The 16,633-nt window shown below is 47.5% G+C and overlaps 1 protein-coding gene across 2 annotated transcripts in view; it reads right to left on the bottom strand.

The window, feature by feature from the left end:
* Window positions 1-5,831: 5,831 nt before the first annotated feature.
* Window positions 5,832-16,633, bottom strand: part of Commd10 (COMM domain containing 10) — a 75,655-nt gene continuing 64,853 nt past the window's right edge. For both annotated transcript variants that reach the window (XM_070031521.1, XM_070031523.1), the window contains 2 exons: window positions 7,288-7,347; window positions 5,832-6,618 (listed from right to left, as the gene is read on the bottom strand). In XM_070031521.1, coding sequence (XP_069887622.1) covers window positions 6,580-6,618; window positions 7,288-7,347 — 99 coding nt within the window. In that variant the 3' untranslated portion in view covers window positions 5,832-6,579. The remainder of the gene's footprint in view (window positions 6,619-7,287; window positions 7,348-16,633) is intronic.

Below are 16,633 nucleotides of genomic sequence, written 5' to 3'. Positions count from 1 at the left end.
TTCACCCAAACCTGGACTAGGTCTGGTTTCTGCTGACTACCGGCGTGAAAGTGCGGGGCACGCGCACACGCACACGTTTCTATAGAAAGACAAGCTGACTGGTGGTTATTCCTTTTCAAGCAGACTTGTTTGGAACCCTTAAGTCCCCAACACTGATAAATCTTGGGAGCTAAAAACACAAGAATTAAAATGTTTTCGGACTTTCGTGTGTGTGTGTGTGTGTGTGTGTGTGTGTGTGTGTGTGTGTGTGTGTGTGTGTGTGTGTGTGTAGGTCATGTGAGCTCTGGGCCTGGGCGCTGTCCCTCAGCTCTTCAGCTCAAGGCTAGCGCTCTACCACTGGAGCCACGGCACCACTTCTAGCTTTTTCTGTGAGGCAAGCACTCTACCACTGAGCTACCTTCCCAGGCCCAGACTGTCTTGAGTACAAATTCCACTGAAAGCGTAAGTTGAAGGAAAGCGATCCAAAAGTAGAAGATGCACTTACGGGAATGGCCTTAGCCCAAGGAAAATGAGCCAAGACAATTAGTGGGAGGCCTGCTTCCTGAGAGCCAGAACAGCCACTGCAGAGCTGTGAAATCAGAACATTCTGGCACGTCGTGCCCCAGTGCCCGAAGGAATGACCCCCACAGATGGTGGCCACGCGCCGCTGCCCACGGCTTCGGGCGCCTATCAACAACACACCTGACTGCGCCGAGCAGAGCTTTACGAGCCCGCTGACCCACACGTCCCAGGGAGGTGGGGAACGGACGCAGCCAGCAGCAGGGTGGTGGCAAGTCCACAAAGATGGTGCACCTGCGGCCTCCCTCGCGGCGGCGGCAGTCACCGGAGATCGCACAGCAGAGGACACAGCATGTAGTACAAAGCACTGGAGCTCTGACACGAAGAGGGACCTGACCCCACCGAGCACCCCATCATGAGACAGGACAACCAGTCGCAGGGGCCATTCCGTCGAGAAGGAACTGACCATCGCGGACACCGGACTCCGTGGCTGAGGGCACTGTCAGCAAATTAAGATTCATTAGACTGTGCCAGAGAACCACGCGGCCATCCAGGTCCAGAGAACAAAGAAAGGTTGATTGCTGGCAATAAAGGGGGCTGGCCAGACCCCTTCTCACAAGGGAGGAGTGAGAAGCAGCGCCGGCTATTGTCTGGGGTGACCTAGATGACCTCGGGGGGTTCGATGCTAGGAGGCGGAGACCCCGGGGTGGACGTGCGGGCCTGGGGCTTCATCATGGCTGCTGACCAAGTAGATAAGGGTCCTGCAGCTGCCCAGACCTGAAGGTCACTCTAAGGGGCTCTTGTTGCCTTCTATGGTAGCAGCTGCCCCACAGGAGTGCCAACCCAAGGTCTCCAGAGGGGGCTGCAAGTTGGTTATTTACTGCCTTTACTATGTGGGTCTAGTGTTGCCTAGAAAGGAAGCATGCTAGGCTGTGGAGAGGGGAAGGAGTGGACTAGGTTAAGGGAAGGGACTCATTTCACTAACAGGCACAGTCTTGGATAAGGAGGGATGTTTAACCGCTTTCTATTTTGCCTGGTTTACCGTTACCTGGCCCTGCACGTTGCATTAACTACGTGAACTTGCTCAGGTTTTGTCAAGGTAGTACGTTCGTATGGTAACTTAGAAGGGATCCATCTCTTTAGAACTTGGCCGCCGAATTGTCGCGGGATCGGTTCCTTTGTAGGCACTATGTATCAGAGCGTGTCTATGGGATGCACCTTGCAGCAGGAAATTAAAACCCGCTGGGTAACGAGCTCACAAACTGTGCACTCACTAAACACGTACCTCAGTACAGGACTCTTGCTTTCTCTCCGAAGCACTTGGTTGGATCCTGTCACACAGATTCAGAATTCGGTGGGAATGCGACTGCTTTCTGTCTCTGCAGCATCTCTACCGAGAAGCGTGCCTCAGTCAACTTCATGACTCCCATAAATCTCTTCACTGCCAGGAGATCACCTGCGCTAGCCTTCGGGGTGGCAGACATCTGCGTCTCCCGCTAGGTATCAGGCTTTGTGCATCCCCTGTTGATGAATAAAGGAACTGGTGGCTTGAGGGTATCTGCTGGAGAAGAGAGGTGGCCGTTCCTTAATGGAATGACCAAAGTGCTCGGCTTACGCAGTCTGGAAACTACTCTTGAACTACTTGAGGTGTGCAGTAATTTGGTGGTTTTAAGCATGCAGGGTACTGCATCAATACAGGGAGACAGAATAAAAACCACCAAGTCATCCAGCCAATATTTCCGAAGCACCGTGATGCTCACAGAACTACTCACATCAGCACGTCACAGAGAAGCTGGGTCACCACGGAGCACACACGGTCTAGGCTGCGTCAGTCTGTCCGATCATTTGGGAAGTCACTGTGGGCCTCTGGAAGGCATGCCCCACCCCACGCCATGCGGGAAGGGAAGTCGGGGAAAGCTTGCGCTGGGGATGCCGTCTGCTCTGTCCACAGGCAGTGTGGCTGAACATGCAGGGAGAATCCGCACGCGGTGCACAACTGGAAGCACAGCATGAGGAACACTAGAGCTCTTAGAAGCGAGGAGCGAGGAGGAGAAAGGCCTTCACAAATCTCGGCACTCGGTGCCTCGCAGCACAGCTACGCTTATCACAGGTGAGGAAAAACGCTATTGACTGTTTCCTTCAGCAATCCACGCAGGATGTGCTGTGCTCTTCAAAACTCAAAAATGCACATGCAATTTTTTTCAAATAAAATATCAAATCCCCCACCTGAAGAAAAAAAGTTTAAAAAGAAACAACTACTAAATCTACAATCTACTGCTTTCCTTTACCTAGATTAAAAAAATTATTTTTTTTTAAAATCAAGTCATGAAAAGACGGAGATTCTCAAATTCTGGTTGTGGTAAAAGGCTGGTTTTACTGGGGAACATTATTGTGCATTCTTTTTTTTCCCCCTGTCTTGCAGTCTAACCCTGGAGCATCCCCTTCCTTACTGACTTATAGGCTGGATTTTGCTAGGTATGCAGATTATTCCTTTGGAAATAAAACTAATAAGTTTCTATTTCAAATAAGACAAAGCAGGCTAGGAAAACTGTTGCCACGTGGAATTATGCTATGTCCCCAGATCTCTGGGGCATTCTGATACCTTAGAGATGGAACAGCTTCCAAAAAGATTTCAAGTGTTTGGGAGACAGGGAAACAATGAGAAAAACCCCTTAAAACTCCCCCAAATTATAAATGCCATTAATGCATATAGTTTTACTATAAAATTCTTCAAATTAATGTGTTTCTAATTTTACCATTAAATGAGGCTGGTCTATTGAGTAGACTATTTGCATAATGATAGCAAAAAAAATCAAAGTTTTAAGGAATCAAAATTGATTGATATGAAGCCTAAATTCCTGAGGAGCTTCTAAAGGAGCCTGAACAAGTCAGAACTGCCCTCTCTTCCTCAAACACAGAAAAGAAAGTATGTGAAGATTACAAGGGGAAATTTACAATTGTACTCAAGGTTCTCAAATTCTTTCAAAGCAGTCACAATGGAGGAGGAGGAATGTAAGTAGTTGACAGTTTATCCCGAGGCTTCAGACTTCAAGCAATTTTCTCTCCTTCTTCAAGTCTCCTGTTTTCTCTAAAACATGTAGATGTAGTCTGAACTATGCATTGTAAGATTTTTAAGCTATCTTTAAGCACAAATACTCTAAATTACTGCCCATTCAAACCCACGGTATCACCCTATCAGCTTGGTTCTAGGCTAAACTGTTTATAGCGTGATCAAACTGCAAACGCAGTTGTACAAACCAGGGCTTTTAGCTCTCATGTGGTGGTCCACAGGCCAAGGGCACATGTGCAGCTGTGCTCTGGGACAAGCAGGGACCTGGGCTCTTCCTATCTATTGTTCCCAGCAGACGCAAATCCCAATCTACATACATTTCAGCTGTAACTCTCCAGAGAGACTGAAGTCACATGGCTTCAAGTGGCTGCAAAGGAGCATGGGAAATCTACTTTCTAGTGGGAAGACAAAGATTAGGGTTGAAGTGAAGCTGTAGAAATACGCACTGTTTGCACTTAAGGGCTTTTGTGTTCACTACCCACTATTTTAGATTCTGTATGACTGCCCCAGTTTAGGAAACAGCATAAAGCAAGGGTTTGCACATTTTCTAAAACGGGCTGTAATTTTATAATTATGGAGAACTTACACATAAACAAATGAGCATAGCAGGTGTTTTAGTTCCCTACTGCAGCTTAATAAATAACCACATACTTTTAAAACAAACACTGTACTCTCACGACCACTGTGGGCCATGCATGCAAGGGCAGCGTAGTGGCCTCTTTCATGGCTGTAGAGGTCCAGAGGTCAGCTTCTGGCTGGTACAAATCTCCCTCGCTCAGCATCTAGAGCTCACCCCACACAGTTCCCTGCCACATGACCCTGACAATAGCAAGGTTTACCTGGCAAGTTCCACGTAGCATAGCCTCCATTTGTTAGAAAGGTAGGAAAATGAATGTCAGCTTCTACTAAAATGGATAATGGAACTTATAATGAAGTTTAGGCTGTTTATGATTTTTGTTATTTCCCAATTTAAAATAATCATATATCACATAATCAGAGAAGAATTGCGAGTATTTTGCAGTAAACATGAAAACAGTACACTGATTTCTTTCTTTTTTTTTTGGTTGGTCGTTGGGCTTGAACTCAGGGCCTGGGCGCTGTCCCTGCGCTCTTCAGCTCAAGGCGTGCGCTCTACCGCTTGAGTCACAGCGCCACTTCGAGTTCACTGATTTCTATGTCTAGGGAGTAGCTATACGTCTTCAGACAAAAGACAAGAGTCATGCTTTGCCTACTGGTAGGTGAGAATGTGTTGTGAGAAATGTATCGCGAGGTGACTCATCACTGTGTGAACATCACAGAATGCGTCCTAAGAATCACGGGCAATGGTAAGACACTTACATTGGCCATTACATCAATAAAAGTGTTTCTACGGCCACTGCCGGGAGGGGCTAACAGACTGGGCTGGGGATCAGACCAGTTTGGATGCTGTTTACAAAATGGGGGAGTGTGGAGAACGCTTACCAAATGCTTACAGTTCCTCGTGACCTCAGGCAGTCACCGCTGGGAACTTCTTTCCAGTTCCTCCGTGACCTCAGGCAGTCACCGCTGGGAACTTCTTTCCAGTTCCTCCGTGACCTCAGGCAGTCACCGCTGGGAACTTCCAGTTCCTCGTGACCTCAGGCAGTCACCGCTGGGAACGGGAACACGCAGCTTAAAAAGCGAGAGAAAGCAGGCAGGGCATGTGTCATCTAGTGTGGTCCCGGCTCCTGAGGGAGGCTGGGGGAGGAGGATCACGTGAGGAGCCTGGGTGACCCAGTGGGCCAGGTCTGAAGAAGACAGACACAGAGAAGGTGAGAGGACTCGACTCCACAAGTCCCTTTATATTAGCCCAGGCCTAGGGATAAACTAACAATGGAAGGTGGACTCTGGAAAACTTTAAAAATCAATGATCTACAGACAGCAATACTTGAAATACTCGACTATGAACCAACCCAAACTTTCAAGTTTTCTAAGCAACAGCATGCAAATACATATATAAACAGGTGAGGGTATAAACTCTGTATAATGGACGTTGACTTGAAAGAGACACAGAACATACTTTATTACCCAGACACCTCATATGAGAACTATGGTAATGGTTTTAGCTCCTGAATTCAAACTGCTTTGCGTGAGGGCCCATTTCAACTCTTCCTCCCCTTCTCCCTCCCTCTGGAAACAGCGTAGGACAGGCGTTTAATACAGAGGAGACGCGGCGGATTCTTTACATATCACACGGGCACATCTAAAAATAGGAGATATATAAGAAATGTTGAACACCAGCTCCAATTATCCCAAAACACAAAATCTTTATTGACTGAAACCAATTAATATTCACAGAAAAAGAAGCACAACAATGGTAAGAATGCTTACTTAGGATTCATTGCAATTACTATTACTCATGATCTCAATCTGTCACCCATATTATGAAGTGAATCATTAACTGGCAGTTCAAAGAAAAGCACACAAAACCTAAGCTATGATTAACTCATTAAACTCAGAAAAATTCAAGAGCACAGAGAAGCCCACAAGAGAACTAATACTACTAGATCTATTTTAGATTTCTTTCCTGTATTATGTATAACTAAAGCCAAATGCACTTATCGTAGGGAAATGTATGCAATGTGTCTGATGGTGAGCGGCCGCCTTTTCAGTGATGCTAACGTGATCGCTCAGGTTCTGCGTTCTGCTGTACTCGATGTATCTGTGGACCCACCTTGATGACAGAGGTAGCATCAAAATAGGCTGGACAGGCAGTGAAGCCGCAAAACACAGAACCACACCACGGTCCTGGCCTCTGACTTCCTGGAGCTGAAAGCACTCATCACCACTGGCACCGGCTCACAAAGGCAGAGAACAAGCTCCTGACAGTGACCCCCACCCCCCTTGGCTGTCAACTTGTTTTAAAAAAAATGGTAAGCCATACAATTTGTAGGAGGAAAGCCATTGAAGCCTCCAGAAACTATAACCAGGCAATTTCCCTTCGAGGCAGGATGGTGGAGCGGCGGGAAGGTGATGAGAAGCGGCTTCCAGGCTCACGTAAGGGCGTCCAGCTGTGCTTGTATGGTCTCCAGCTATTCACAAGACAACAGAGCGGCTGGTGAGGGAGAGGAGCGTGTGCGCAGGAAGTGCTGTTTAGAAGCATGCAATGGCACTGCTAACCGTGCGTACTATTAAACCCATTCACACAGCAATGGAAGGAGCACCCGCACTCCTGTTCTATGTAAAGACAGAATTGATGCTTGCCACTTATTTTTCAAGTTTGCAAGAGAGGACGACTTTTAAGAACTACTGTTTTAAGCACACCCAGCAATTTCATTTTAAATTATAGCTACATGATGAGATCTTAATGGTGGGGGGAGGAGCATGCATTTTCCTGGGCTACAAAAGCAGCACTCAGAAAGAAACTCAAAATACACTCAAAGATAAGCATCTACAAAACCAGCCTCTCCCTTTCCATGTTTCCTGAGCCCAGAAATTCAAGTTTTTCACACGCTACTACATAAAGTGTCATGGTGGCCGGGGTCACACAGTGGAATTAAAGCCATTTTAATTGTCTTCCTCATTTTGTTTTCAGATTCTCTTATCTCAGCTGTAACTCCCGCTGGGAGAAGTAAGGTGTTTATAAAGGGAAGTTTAAAGAACTCAGCTCCATAATGTGGCATCTAAGAAAATTTGTAAAATAAAGTAGCATTTAAAAAAAAAAAACACGACATATCAGAAAGTTATTTAAAAATACAGACCTTGTTATAGAAATCAAACAACTCTTGGTGACTGAATTCCACAAGCACTTTTTCCAGATCCTGTAAAAAAGCAAGGCAAAGAAAGAATTTAGTTGTGTGGAATTTACATTACGACTTTCTTCTCCACTTCGCCTCCGAGCATGCTCTGTGCTGTTCTGAGTGGGATTTTTTTTCTTTTAAAACATGTACCTGCTCTCCCCAATCCCGTGATTCCCAAATGTCACAAACTCCCTCCATTTCAGCAGAAGGCCTCGGCTCCACAGGCTTGGAGTCAAGGTGGCCCCACAAAGGTCAATGAAATACACTCCAGCTAAGAGAACAATTTCACTGTTGCTTCTTTTTCGAGACAGATGATACAAGAGATTATGTTTCATCTTCCTCAGCAGTCCACTTGAAATCCAGCAAATATCATTACACAGAGACGCTGGAGGAGGCCTATCTGATGGAACTCACGCCGCCATTAAGGCCTTGCTACCGCTGCAAGCACTAACCGACCAGCTATGATCCGAGCATGCTGACGGGGCTGCCTTCCTAAAGGTACACACTCAGCAAAAGTTAACTTCTAACACAACCGCTTCAGAGCCAGGACATCGAGACCTTCTCCTTCGCTTCATGGCCCGTGCACTGGAGAAACTTATGGCTGCTAAGGAAATTGTAGATACGAGTATGAGGACGTATGTAACATTAAACTCAACCCACACAGTTGAATACTACTGTGCATGTGTTTACGATGATGTAGCCATGTGTCGCTTGTGTGATGGTGTGGTCACATGTAGCATGTATGATGGTGTAATCGTGTGTAGTATGTATGATGGTGTTATCACATGTAACTTTAAACTAAGCCCAACTAACAACCACACAGCTTTTGGTTGATTCTGTACCTGGGGAAACAAATCAATTCTGAAGACTTTGGGGCTGTGTCGCTTCTATTCCGGGCTGCTCGGGGAGGGGGGGGGGGACGGGAGGGGCAGGGGTGGGGGGAAGCCAGCCGGGCTGCCTGGCCTCACGGGTGCTCCACGCCACAGAGCCAGGCCAGGGAGAGGCAGCCTACTGCAAGGAGGCTTTCACGCAGACGCCTGCCCACGGCCGTCTCCACAGAGGCTCTGGCCTCGGCTGAATTCCCGTGTGCACCGACAAAGCTAAATTTAGAAGCCAGGTTCGCTGAGGGCAGGGAGGCCGACGGGGCCATGTTCAGAAACACCACCTCCCTCTCCATGAAGCCTAGTCTCGGGAGCAGATGAACAGCTTTTCGTTTTCTCTCCGACACTAACCTAAGTACTTGAGTCTTGAAGAGTGGGCCGCATCATCCTTTAGGAATTATATAAAATTATTAAAAGTACAAATTGGCTAATTGGCACACAGCACTAAGAGTTAATCGGCACAGTGTAGAAATAGTATGCACTGTATTTGCTCTCCGCTAGAGAAGAGAAATAGCAGACCCAAGTTCACCCCAAGTTTTGGGCAGGCAAAGCACAATGAGTGTCGTATGTTGGAGAGTTTTCCCTAAAAACACCTGATTGAGCCGGGCGCCAGTGGCTCACGCCTGTCATCCTAGCTCCTCAGGAGGCTGAGATCTGAGGATCGCAGTTCAAAGCCAGCCCAGGCAGGAAAGTCCATGAAACTCTTATCTCCAATAAACCACCAGAAAACCGGAAGTGGTGCTGTGGCTCAAGTGGTAGAGCGCTAGCCTTGAGCTGAAGAGCTGAGGGACAGCGCCCAGGCCCAGAGTTCAAGGCCCATAACCGACAAAAACAAACAAACACACACCTGATTGAAGCCTGGAACTAGAAAAAGAGGTGGAGAGGTGTATTAGGGCCGCTGGAATACTGCTGACAGGTCAAAGCTGAAGAGTGGACAGACTGCCCAGGACAGGAACGCGGTGTAAGGGAAGCAGCCCCGAGAGCCCTGGGCAGCGGGAGTGCAGCTCCAATGTGGAGGGTGCGTGAGTCTGTGGAGTAAGTGCTCAGAGAGCCGCCAGGCGCACGGACGTCTGCCGCACAGCATGCTCAACCGGCCAGTGGGCATTTACCACATTACAAAACCAGTCGGCACAAGAACAAAACGCATGCTCAAATAGGTCTCCAATCTTCTGTTTTCCTGGAAAACTCTCTGAAGACACCCAGACGGGGAGACTCTTTCTTTCTTCGGCCTCATTAGTCTAAGATTACAAGGCCCAACTTAGGGTGGTTACCGCTTGTAATGTCTACGCCCATCCACTCACTACTGCCAAACGCAGACTTCGTGTACTCGATCTGAAAACACGGCAAAGCGAGAAGGAAAGCACGAAGATCAATACTCTGCCCGGGTCTTAAGGAAGAAAATGCACTTGTTCGTTTTTTCCCCTTTTATTTTTAATTTGTAATCCTACATATGAGCACGTGGATAAGGTTGCACAGACCCATTAGCAAAATTCCCCTGGAACTAGAACTTACTGCGGCCATCAGAAAGGAATGCCTTGATGGAATCTGACACTGAAAATACTTTCTGCTTCCCCATTAGTTAGGAATTAGAAGCACAAATACATTTTTCAAGACAGAAATGCACTTACCTTGTTACAAATTATCCAAGCAGAAATATCTTCTAAATAATGCAAATACAAACTAGATAAGAATTGACCCAAAATTATATCACTTAAGCTTTTAAATTTAAATTGCATATTAGAATTAGAAATGCTACAATTACCCTTTCACCTAGAACATCGGGCAGTAAAAGATTCCAGTTAGAGAAATACTAGTAGTAATCTCTTGTCCAATTTGTGAGCTACTTACAGAGGAAGCTTCCTTTTAAGTTGTAGACATGACAGGTAGGCCAAGACTTTTTGAAAGAAAGATAACATTTCAAGTCTTACTGACCAGATTTAGTAAACAAAAATAACTAGGCGCAATAGATAGATAGATAGATAGATAGATAGATAGATAGATAGATAGATAGATAGATAGATAGACAGACAGACAGACAGACAGGCAGGCAGGCAGATTTCTATACATACATAAAATTCTACATAATTATGAGTGTTTGCTCAGTGGTGTTTGAAAGCAGAGATGGAATTTCAGTCCCGCTCCTGAATAAGCCATGAGAATGCACGCTTAGTCTTTCAGTAAATAGTTGAGGAGAAGCAGGCTCTGGGCAGGCCGGGCGGCCGGGCCGGGCGGGCGCGGTCCTCCGGGGTGCTGGGGGCTGCCCCTGCCACCGAGAGCCTACTTTTGGGGAGAGGTTCTCTGGACATGGAGGGAGGAAGGCCACCCAGGCATCAGGAGCAGGTCCATGGGGAGGGGCCTGGCTTGAGGGGTGGGAGGGGAGGGAGGGAGGGAGGCTGTATCTACCTCTCAGTGAGGCCACTCGGTCTCCTGCACCCTTAGGAGACGGAAGAAAAGATAAGGCAACATGGGCAAGCTATGCTAGGGAACTGAGGTGTCAGACACAAGGACGCGTGGGTGATCACCTGCCTCAGTGTGAGGAGGTGGGCCCCACGGCCCAGCTCCTGATGCGGGTGATCACCTGCCTCAGTGTGAGGAGGTGGGCCCCACGGCCCAGCCCCCGATGCGTGGGTGATCACCCCACCTCAGTGTGAGGAGGTGGGCCGCACGGCCCAGCCCCCGACGCGTGGGTGATCACCCCGCCTCAGTGTGAGGAGGTGGGCTGCACGGCCCAGCCCCCGATGCGTGGGTGATCTCCTGCCTCAGTGTGAGGAGGTGGGCTGCACGGCCCAGCCCCCGACGCATGGGTGATCACCCGCCTCAGAGTGAGGAGGTGGGCTGCACGGCCCAGCCCCCGACGCATGGGTGATCACCCGCCTCAGTGTGAGGAGGTGGGCCCCACGGCCCAGCCCCTGATGCGTGGGTGATCACCCCACCTCAGTGTGAGGAGGTGGGCCGCGCGGCCCAGCCCCTGATGCGGGTGATCACCTGCCTCAGTGTGAGGAGGTGGGCCCCACGGCCCAGCCCCCGATGCGTGGGTGATCACCCCACCTCAGTGTGAGGAGGTGGGCTGCACGGCCCAGCCCCCGGGCGCGTGGGTGATCACTCCGCCTCAGTGTGAGGACACAGACCGCACGGCCCAGCCCCCGGGCATGTGGGTGATCACCCCGCCTCAGTGTGAGGAGGTGGGCCGCGCGGCCCAGCCCCAGCACCCCTGCGGGAGCCGAGCCCCTCCTGTGCCCCCCAAAAGAGCTTAGGGGAAGGTTCCTCATAATGAGCAGACTCCTTCCATTCAACAACCATGTAAGCAAGGCCGTGCCCAGGGTCAGACTTCTGATAAATACAGCCGGCGTCCTGTGAGACTCAACTCTTGCATTTCTCAAACATATTCCGAAAGAAATAGAGTTTTGTGGGGGCTTTTTTGATCCTGCTACATTGATTAAAAACAAAACAAAAATAACAAATCACAAGCCAATTAACCCAATATGAGTGCTAACTTCCTGAGCGCTAACTTCCTGAGCGCTAACTTCCAATTCTAATTCCACGCAGGGGAGTGTACGCATGGACTGCCACAGACGCGATCGGCAGGCAGACACCAGGCTCGACGGCCCCAGGCCAGGCCGGGGCTCTGCCACCTCCCGGCCCGGCCGCCCGATCTCAGCGCACCGCTCCAGCCCCGCTCTGGGGAGGGCTGCGAGTTTACGAAGGTGGCAGACGGGAAGCGTGGATCCCGGGGCCACAGTATGTGGGGTAGAAACCACACCACCAGAGTACGGAATTCTACACACGCCCATCTCTGAACAGCACAGGCCGGCAACACGCCTGGCTGTCAACCACATAAGCAGGATGCCAACAGGAAACGCAAATTCCACCTCAGCACGCCAGCAGCACCGCTCTCTCTCCTGCTCCCAGGTCTTCGCTGGGACTGCTTGCTTGAGTTCTACAAGCACCATCGGGTTGTGTGCATGCACACACACACACACACACACACACACACACACACACACACACACACACACACACACACACACACACACGCCTGTATCAAGATCAACTACTTCATTTGGTTACCTACTTGAACACTCCCCTTAAGGAAGAAAAATCCTGTAGTGGAGAGCATTAGTATAGGTAGATTCTGTCTAAACAATGCCTCTATGTTACAATTACATTGTAGTATTTGACGTGCTACCAGTAGGCTTGGCTTTCATAAATCTTGCTAACCTAGAAAACACACAGGTTAAAGAATTGAGCGATGAAACTCTTAAGCTCTGATTCTCTACACATAAACATGGGTTCAAACCAGAGATTTGGGGTTTTTACACAATTAACAGAAAAACGTCATGGTTTCAGCTGTTACCGGGAGAACAAATTTTTTTTTTTAATAAAAAATCAGAATCGGGCTGGGAAGGTGGCTCAGTGGTAGAGCGCTTGCCTCGCATGCATGAGGCCCTGGGTTCGATTCCTCAGCACCACATAAGCAAAAAGAAAAAGGAAAAAGCCGGAAGTGGCACTGTGGCTCAAGTGGTAGAGCGCTAGCCTTGAGCTGAAGAGCTGAGGGACAGCGCCCAGGCCCAGAGTTCAGGCCCCACGACTGGACCCCCCCCCCAAAAAAAATCAGAATCAAAAAAAAAAATTGAGTAAGAGTGCACATTAAGTATTCACTAAGCACATTTATTTTGGCTGGTAGACATTCGCTTATATCTGCATATACTCTTTATTCTAGCTAAAATACTGCTTTGCTCTTGGATAGATAAAACATTTTCCTTCTTTAAAATATACCATGCTGTGCGTGAGCCGAGATCACAACCTCGAAGCCAATCAAAATGCACCTCTCATACCACTCGCGAACTGCAATTTATTATGTGTGTGCCCATATGTCATCATGATTTTCAACCTTGGTACTGAAATATTTAGCTATGGTTGCTGAATATAATCAGCAAGATAACAGGTTCTGAATATGATTACATGATGCACTTTAAACAGTAAGAAATTATGCCAGGAACAATGGCTGGAAAGAATGAGCCTTTTCTATGCTAAATACTATAGGTGATGCTGTATTTTTCCAGATAAATTCATTTATAATTAAGAGTAGTTATCTGCTGCTGAAGCATTTTCATTTGGAATAGCTGCATTACTTTGCAAAACATGTCTTAGTGTCCTGAGAGATGTTAGGTAAACTACAAATATCAAATTAAAATCCTATTTTTTTCCCACTGTGCAGTTTTAATGACTATGAGCTCAGGACCCAAATGTGGGCCTCTCTCTTTTTCATAAAGTCACATTATTGGATTTCCTTGTATGATTCATTTGTACTTTCAGGAGCCACTTCATCAAAATTAAATAACCTAGTGTGATTCAGAGTGTAAGAAAAATGTAATTAAAAACATATGCAGGTTTTACACTTTCTACTTCTGCTGTCATGTAAGGTCTTCAAAGACAGAACAACACGATGTACACCTAAGAAAGTGCTCATTTCACAATTTAGTGGCAATTTACACTTTATTAGCTACTTGTAAGCTCTACTGCTGCACTGAATTTATCATGTTTATTATATTACATAATCATAGGTAACCGCCCACTGTTAACTGGAATGTGATAGGAAATGGCTATTTTACTCCCAATACTTGTGAACCTCAATTCCTACGCCAGGCAGGTAAGGACCAATCTGACAGAGGACAGAGTTAGTTTAAGGCAGTGTCTGTCTGGAGGAAATAAGATTAACCTATAATGGCGACATTCCAGCATTACAGAGGGCAACTGAACCATCTTCCTATCCATGTTAGAGCCCTGTGACCATTACCTAACTATGATTTGCAATATTCTCATCATCAGGGAGCTGATGGTGCATGTTTGCAAACCGTTCTAACAAGCTGGGGCATCGCCATGATCCTTGGTATATGGGGGCTGCTAAGGGAGGCCTCCGTTTTGTGTACAGCAGGTATACTGTGGCATACTGCTGTGAACTGAGCAAAGGGCGCAGAGCAGACGGCTCCGTCTGTACCATGACACCTGGGTGAGGATGGACGCTGGGCTTCCGTCTTAGCAGTGACAGTGGTGCCAGTTCCGTCCCAGGCAGGCTCTTTAGTGTACTCTCAAAACTGTGCCAAAAAATAACATTAGCTACTTTTAGACTACTTTCGCCACCTCATGAAGAGGCTTCCTGCCTTTTAGCCACCATCTGCCAATATTCCCATGTGTCTGTTTGTCCCCACCCCAGGGCAGCCTTTTCTTCAAACAATCTCAACTTCTAAGCGTAACCATATAAAATGTGGACTTTTGTGACTGTTTACTCCTCCACTCTACCCCAAAGAGCATCCATGTTGTAGTATTCAACAGTGTAACTTCTACTAAGCCCGAGACATGCCCCGATGTAAGCACCTGAACCGTTGAAGACCAAAACTGAGAGTTAAAAAAGAAAACCAAGACCCCACAGCGCCCAAACCTCACACATAACAAGCAGTGCTAACATCTCCTGACAATTAAAAAAATACTTCTGGACTCGTGTTTTGGGAGCTTTTAAGCATTTTTTTTTTTTTTTTTTTGTCGGTCGTGGGGCTTGAACTCTGGGCCTGGGCGCTGTCCCTCAGCTCTTTAGCTCAAGGCGAGCGCTCTACCACTTGAGCTACAGCGCCACTTCCGGTTTTCTGGTGGTTTATTGGAGATAGGAGTCTCATGGTCTTTCTTGCCCGGGCTGGCTTTGAACCGTGATCCTCAGATCTCAGCCTCCTGAGTAGCTAGGATTACAGGCGTGAGCCACCAGCGCCCGGCCTTTTAAGCATTTTGTTGGGAAAAAAAAAAAAAAAAAAAAAAAAACTTCTCACAATTCCATTCTTCTTTCTGACGACTTAGACTCCTGCTGGAAAGGGTGATCTCAGTGCCAGCCTCCCGCACAGTGGGCAGGCTTTTCTGAGTCCCTGTGATGATCTTCGGCAGAGGTTTTCAAAATGCAACAGTGTTCCTGTGTATTTCCCATCGCCACTCTCTAATGCAGCACATGACACAGTATAGACAGAAGAGGTTTTCAACACTCGTCCCTCCCCCTTACCCTCCCTCCTCTCTGCCTGGAGACGGAACCCAGTGCTGTCGCATGCTAAGAAAGTACTCCACCGCTGAACTATCCCCCAAGCCCCTCTGACATGCATTTCTTGAACGAGGAAAAAAACATCGGTTAATTTTTATCTATTAGAGACTCTTGAGACATTATGATGGGCATTTCTAAGGTTTAATGTTTCATCAGCTCAAATGATAAAAGGGGGAGGGGGAATCCACACAGCGCACAGTAGAAATAATAAGTTAAGTAATAATAGCAAACACATCGCTTAGCACGGGCCAGCCACTGCTCTAAGTGCTTTGTGCCTATTAACTAATTGAATTCTCGCATCCAGCCCATTAAGTGTGATTACCATCTCCATTAAGATGAGGAGTCTGGAGCAGAGATGAGGTAACCTGAGCTCCCACGGCAGCTGGGGACAGGGCCAGACTTCTGGTCAGGTGGTAGGCCCCGGAAGCCTGCACTGGTACATGCTAAGATTTTAGAGACGCTGTGGGAATGGACCATCCTGTAGCCAGACAGACCTAGTTTGAATCCACCACCAGACTTCTCTCATCTTTAGTTTCTTCTTTTGCTGAAGAGCAATAATAACCCCTGTGCCACTAGTTTGTGAACGTGGTGCACAATTCCACACGGTACTCATAAATATATATATTTAGTAATATGGTTAAAAACAAGGGAACAAAGCCACACTTGAAGGACTGCGAGAGGCCATCAAACTATGTTTTAGATTTAGCAGGTCTCACTACAATCATTGTTGGCATTTTCCCTTACTTCCTTTATAAGAAATCTACTTTGTAATGACATGACAAACTCTCAGCTTCCGGAAATATCTGCAGTACTACTTTTTCACCACAGTACATGTTTCAAGGCGACACGCCTAGCAGAGAGGAGGTGTATGATAAAGTTAATACGCTGCAAGCAGGAGTATTTGAGATGAAATGAGAGCATCCAAGCTCAGTTTCTGGCTGGTCATTTTGGAGATGGAATGTCACAGACGTTTCTGCCCTTGCTGGCTTTGGACAATGAGCCTCGGGATCTCAGCCCTGCTCAGATTACTGCGAGAAGCACCAGGAGCCAGCCCGGCTGAAACTGGGACTTTTGAAAGAGAAAATTGTGCCCCGAAGTTTTCTCTCTTTTCTGTAATTTACTAGTATGTGTTTTGAGCCATGACTGTGTAGTTCCAAGTATTTCCTGTACTCGTATGAATTCAATGAAAATTTTACTGGAGTGTTAGTTTTGGAATGCCAGCCTACCTACGTAAAGTAAGCGGCTGCAGGCCCGGCTGGGGAGACCTGATGAGCAGGCCACGTTTGCGTGGCCCATGTGGTCTTTGCTACGACGCGTAGCATGAGACAGCCTCACAATCTGGTTTAAT

Source organism: Dipodomys merriami, unplaced genomic scaffold, assembly GCF_024711535.1.
Source record: "Dipodomys merriami isolate MVZ:Mamm:240054 unplaced genomic scaffold, mDipMer1.0.p SCAF_201, whole genome shotgun sequence".
In the NCBI taxonomy this organism is placed as follows: domain Eukaryota; kingdom Metazoa; phylum Chordata; class Mammalia; order Rodentia; family Heteromyidae; genus Dipodomys; species Dipodomys merriami.
This window is presented reverse-complemented; position numbering and strand designations above follow the sequence as displayed.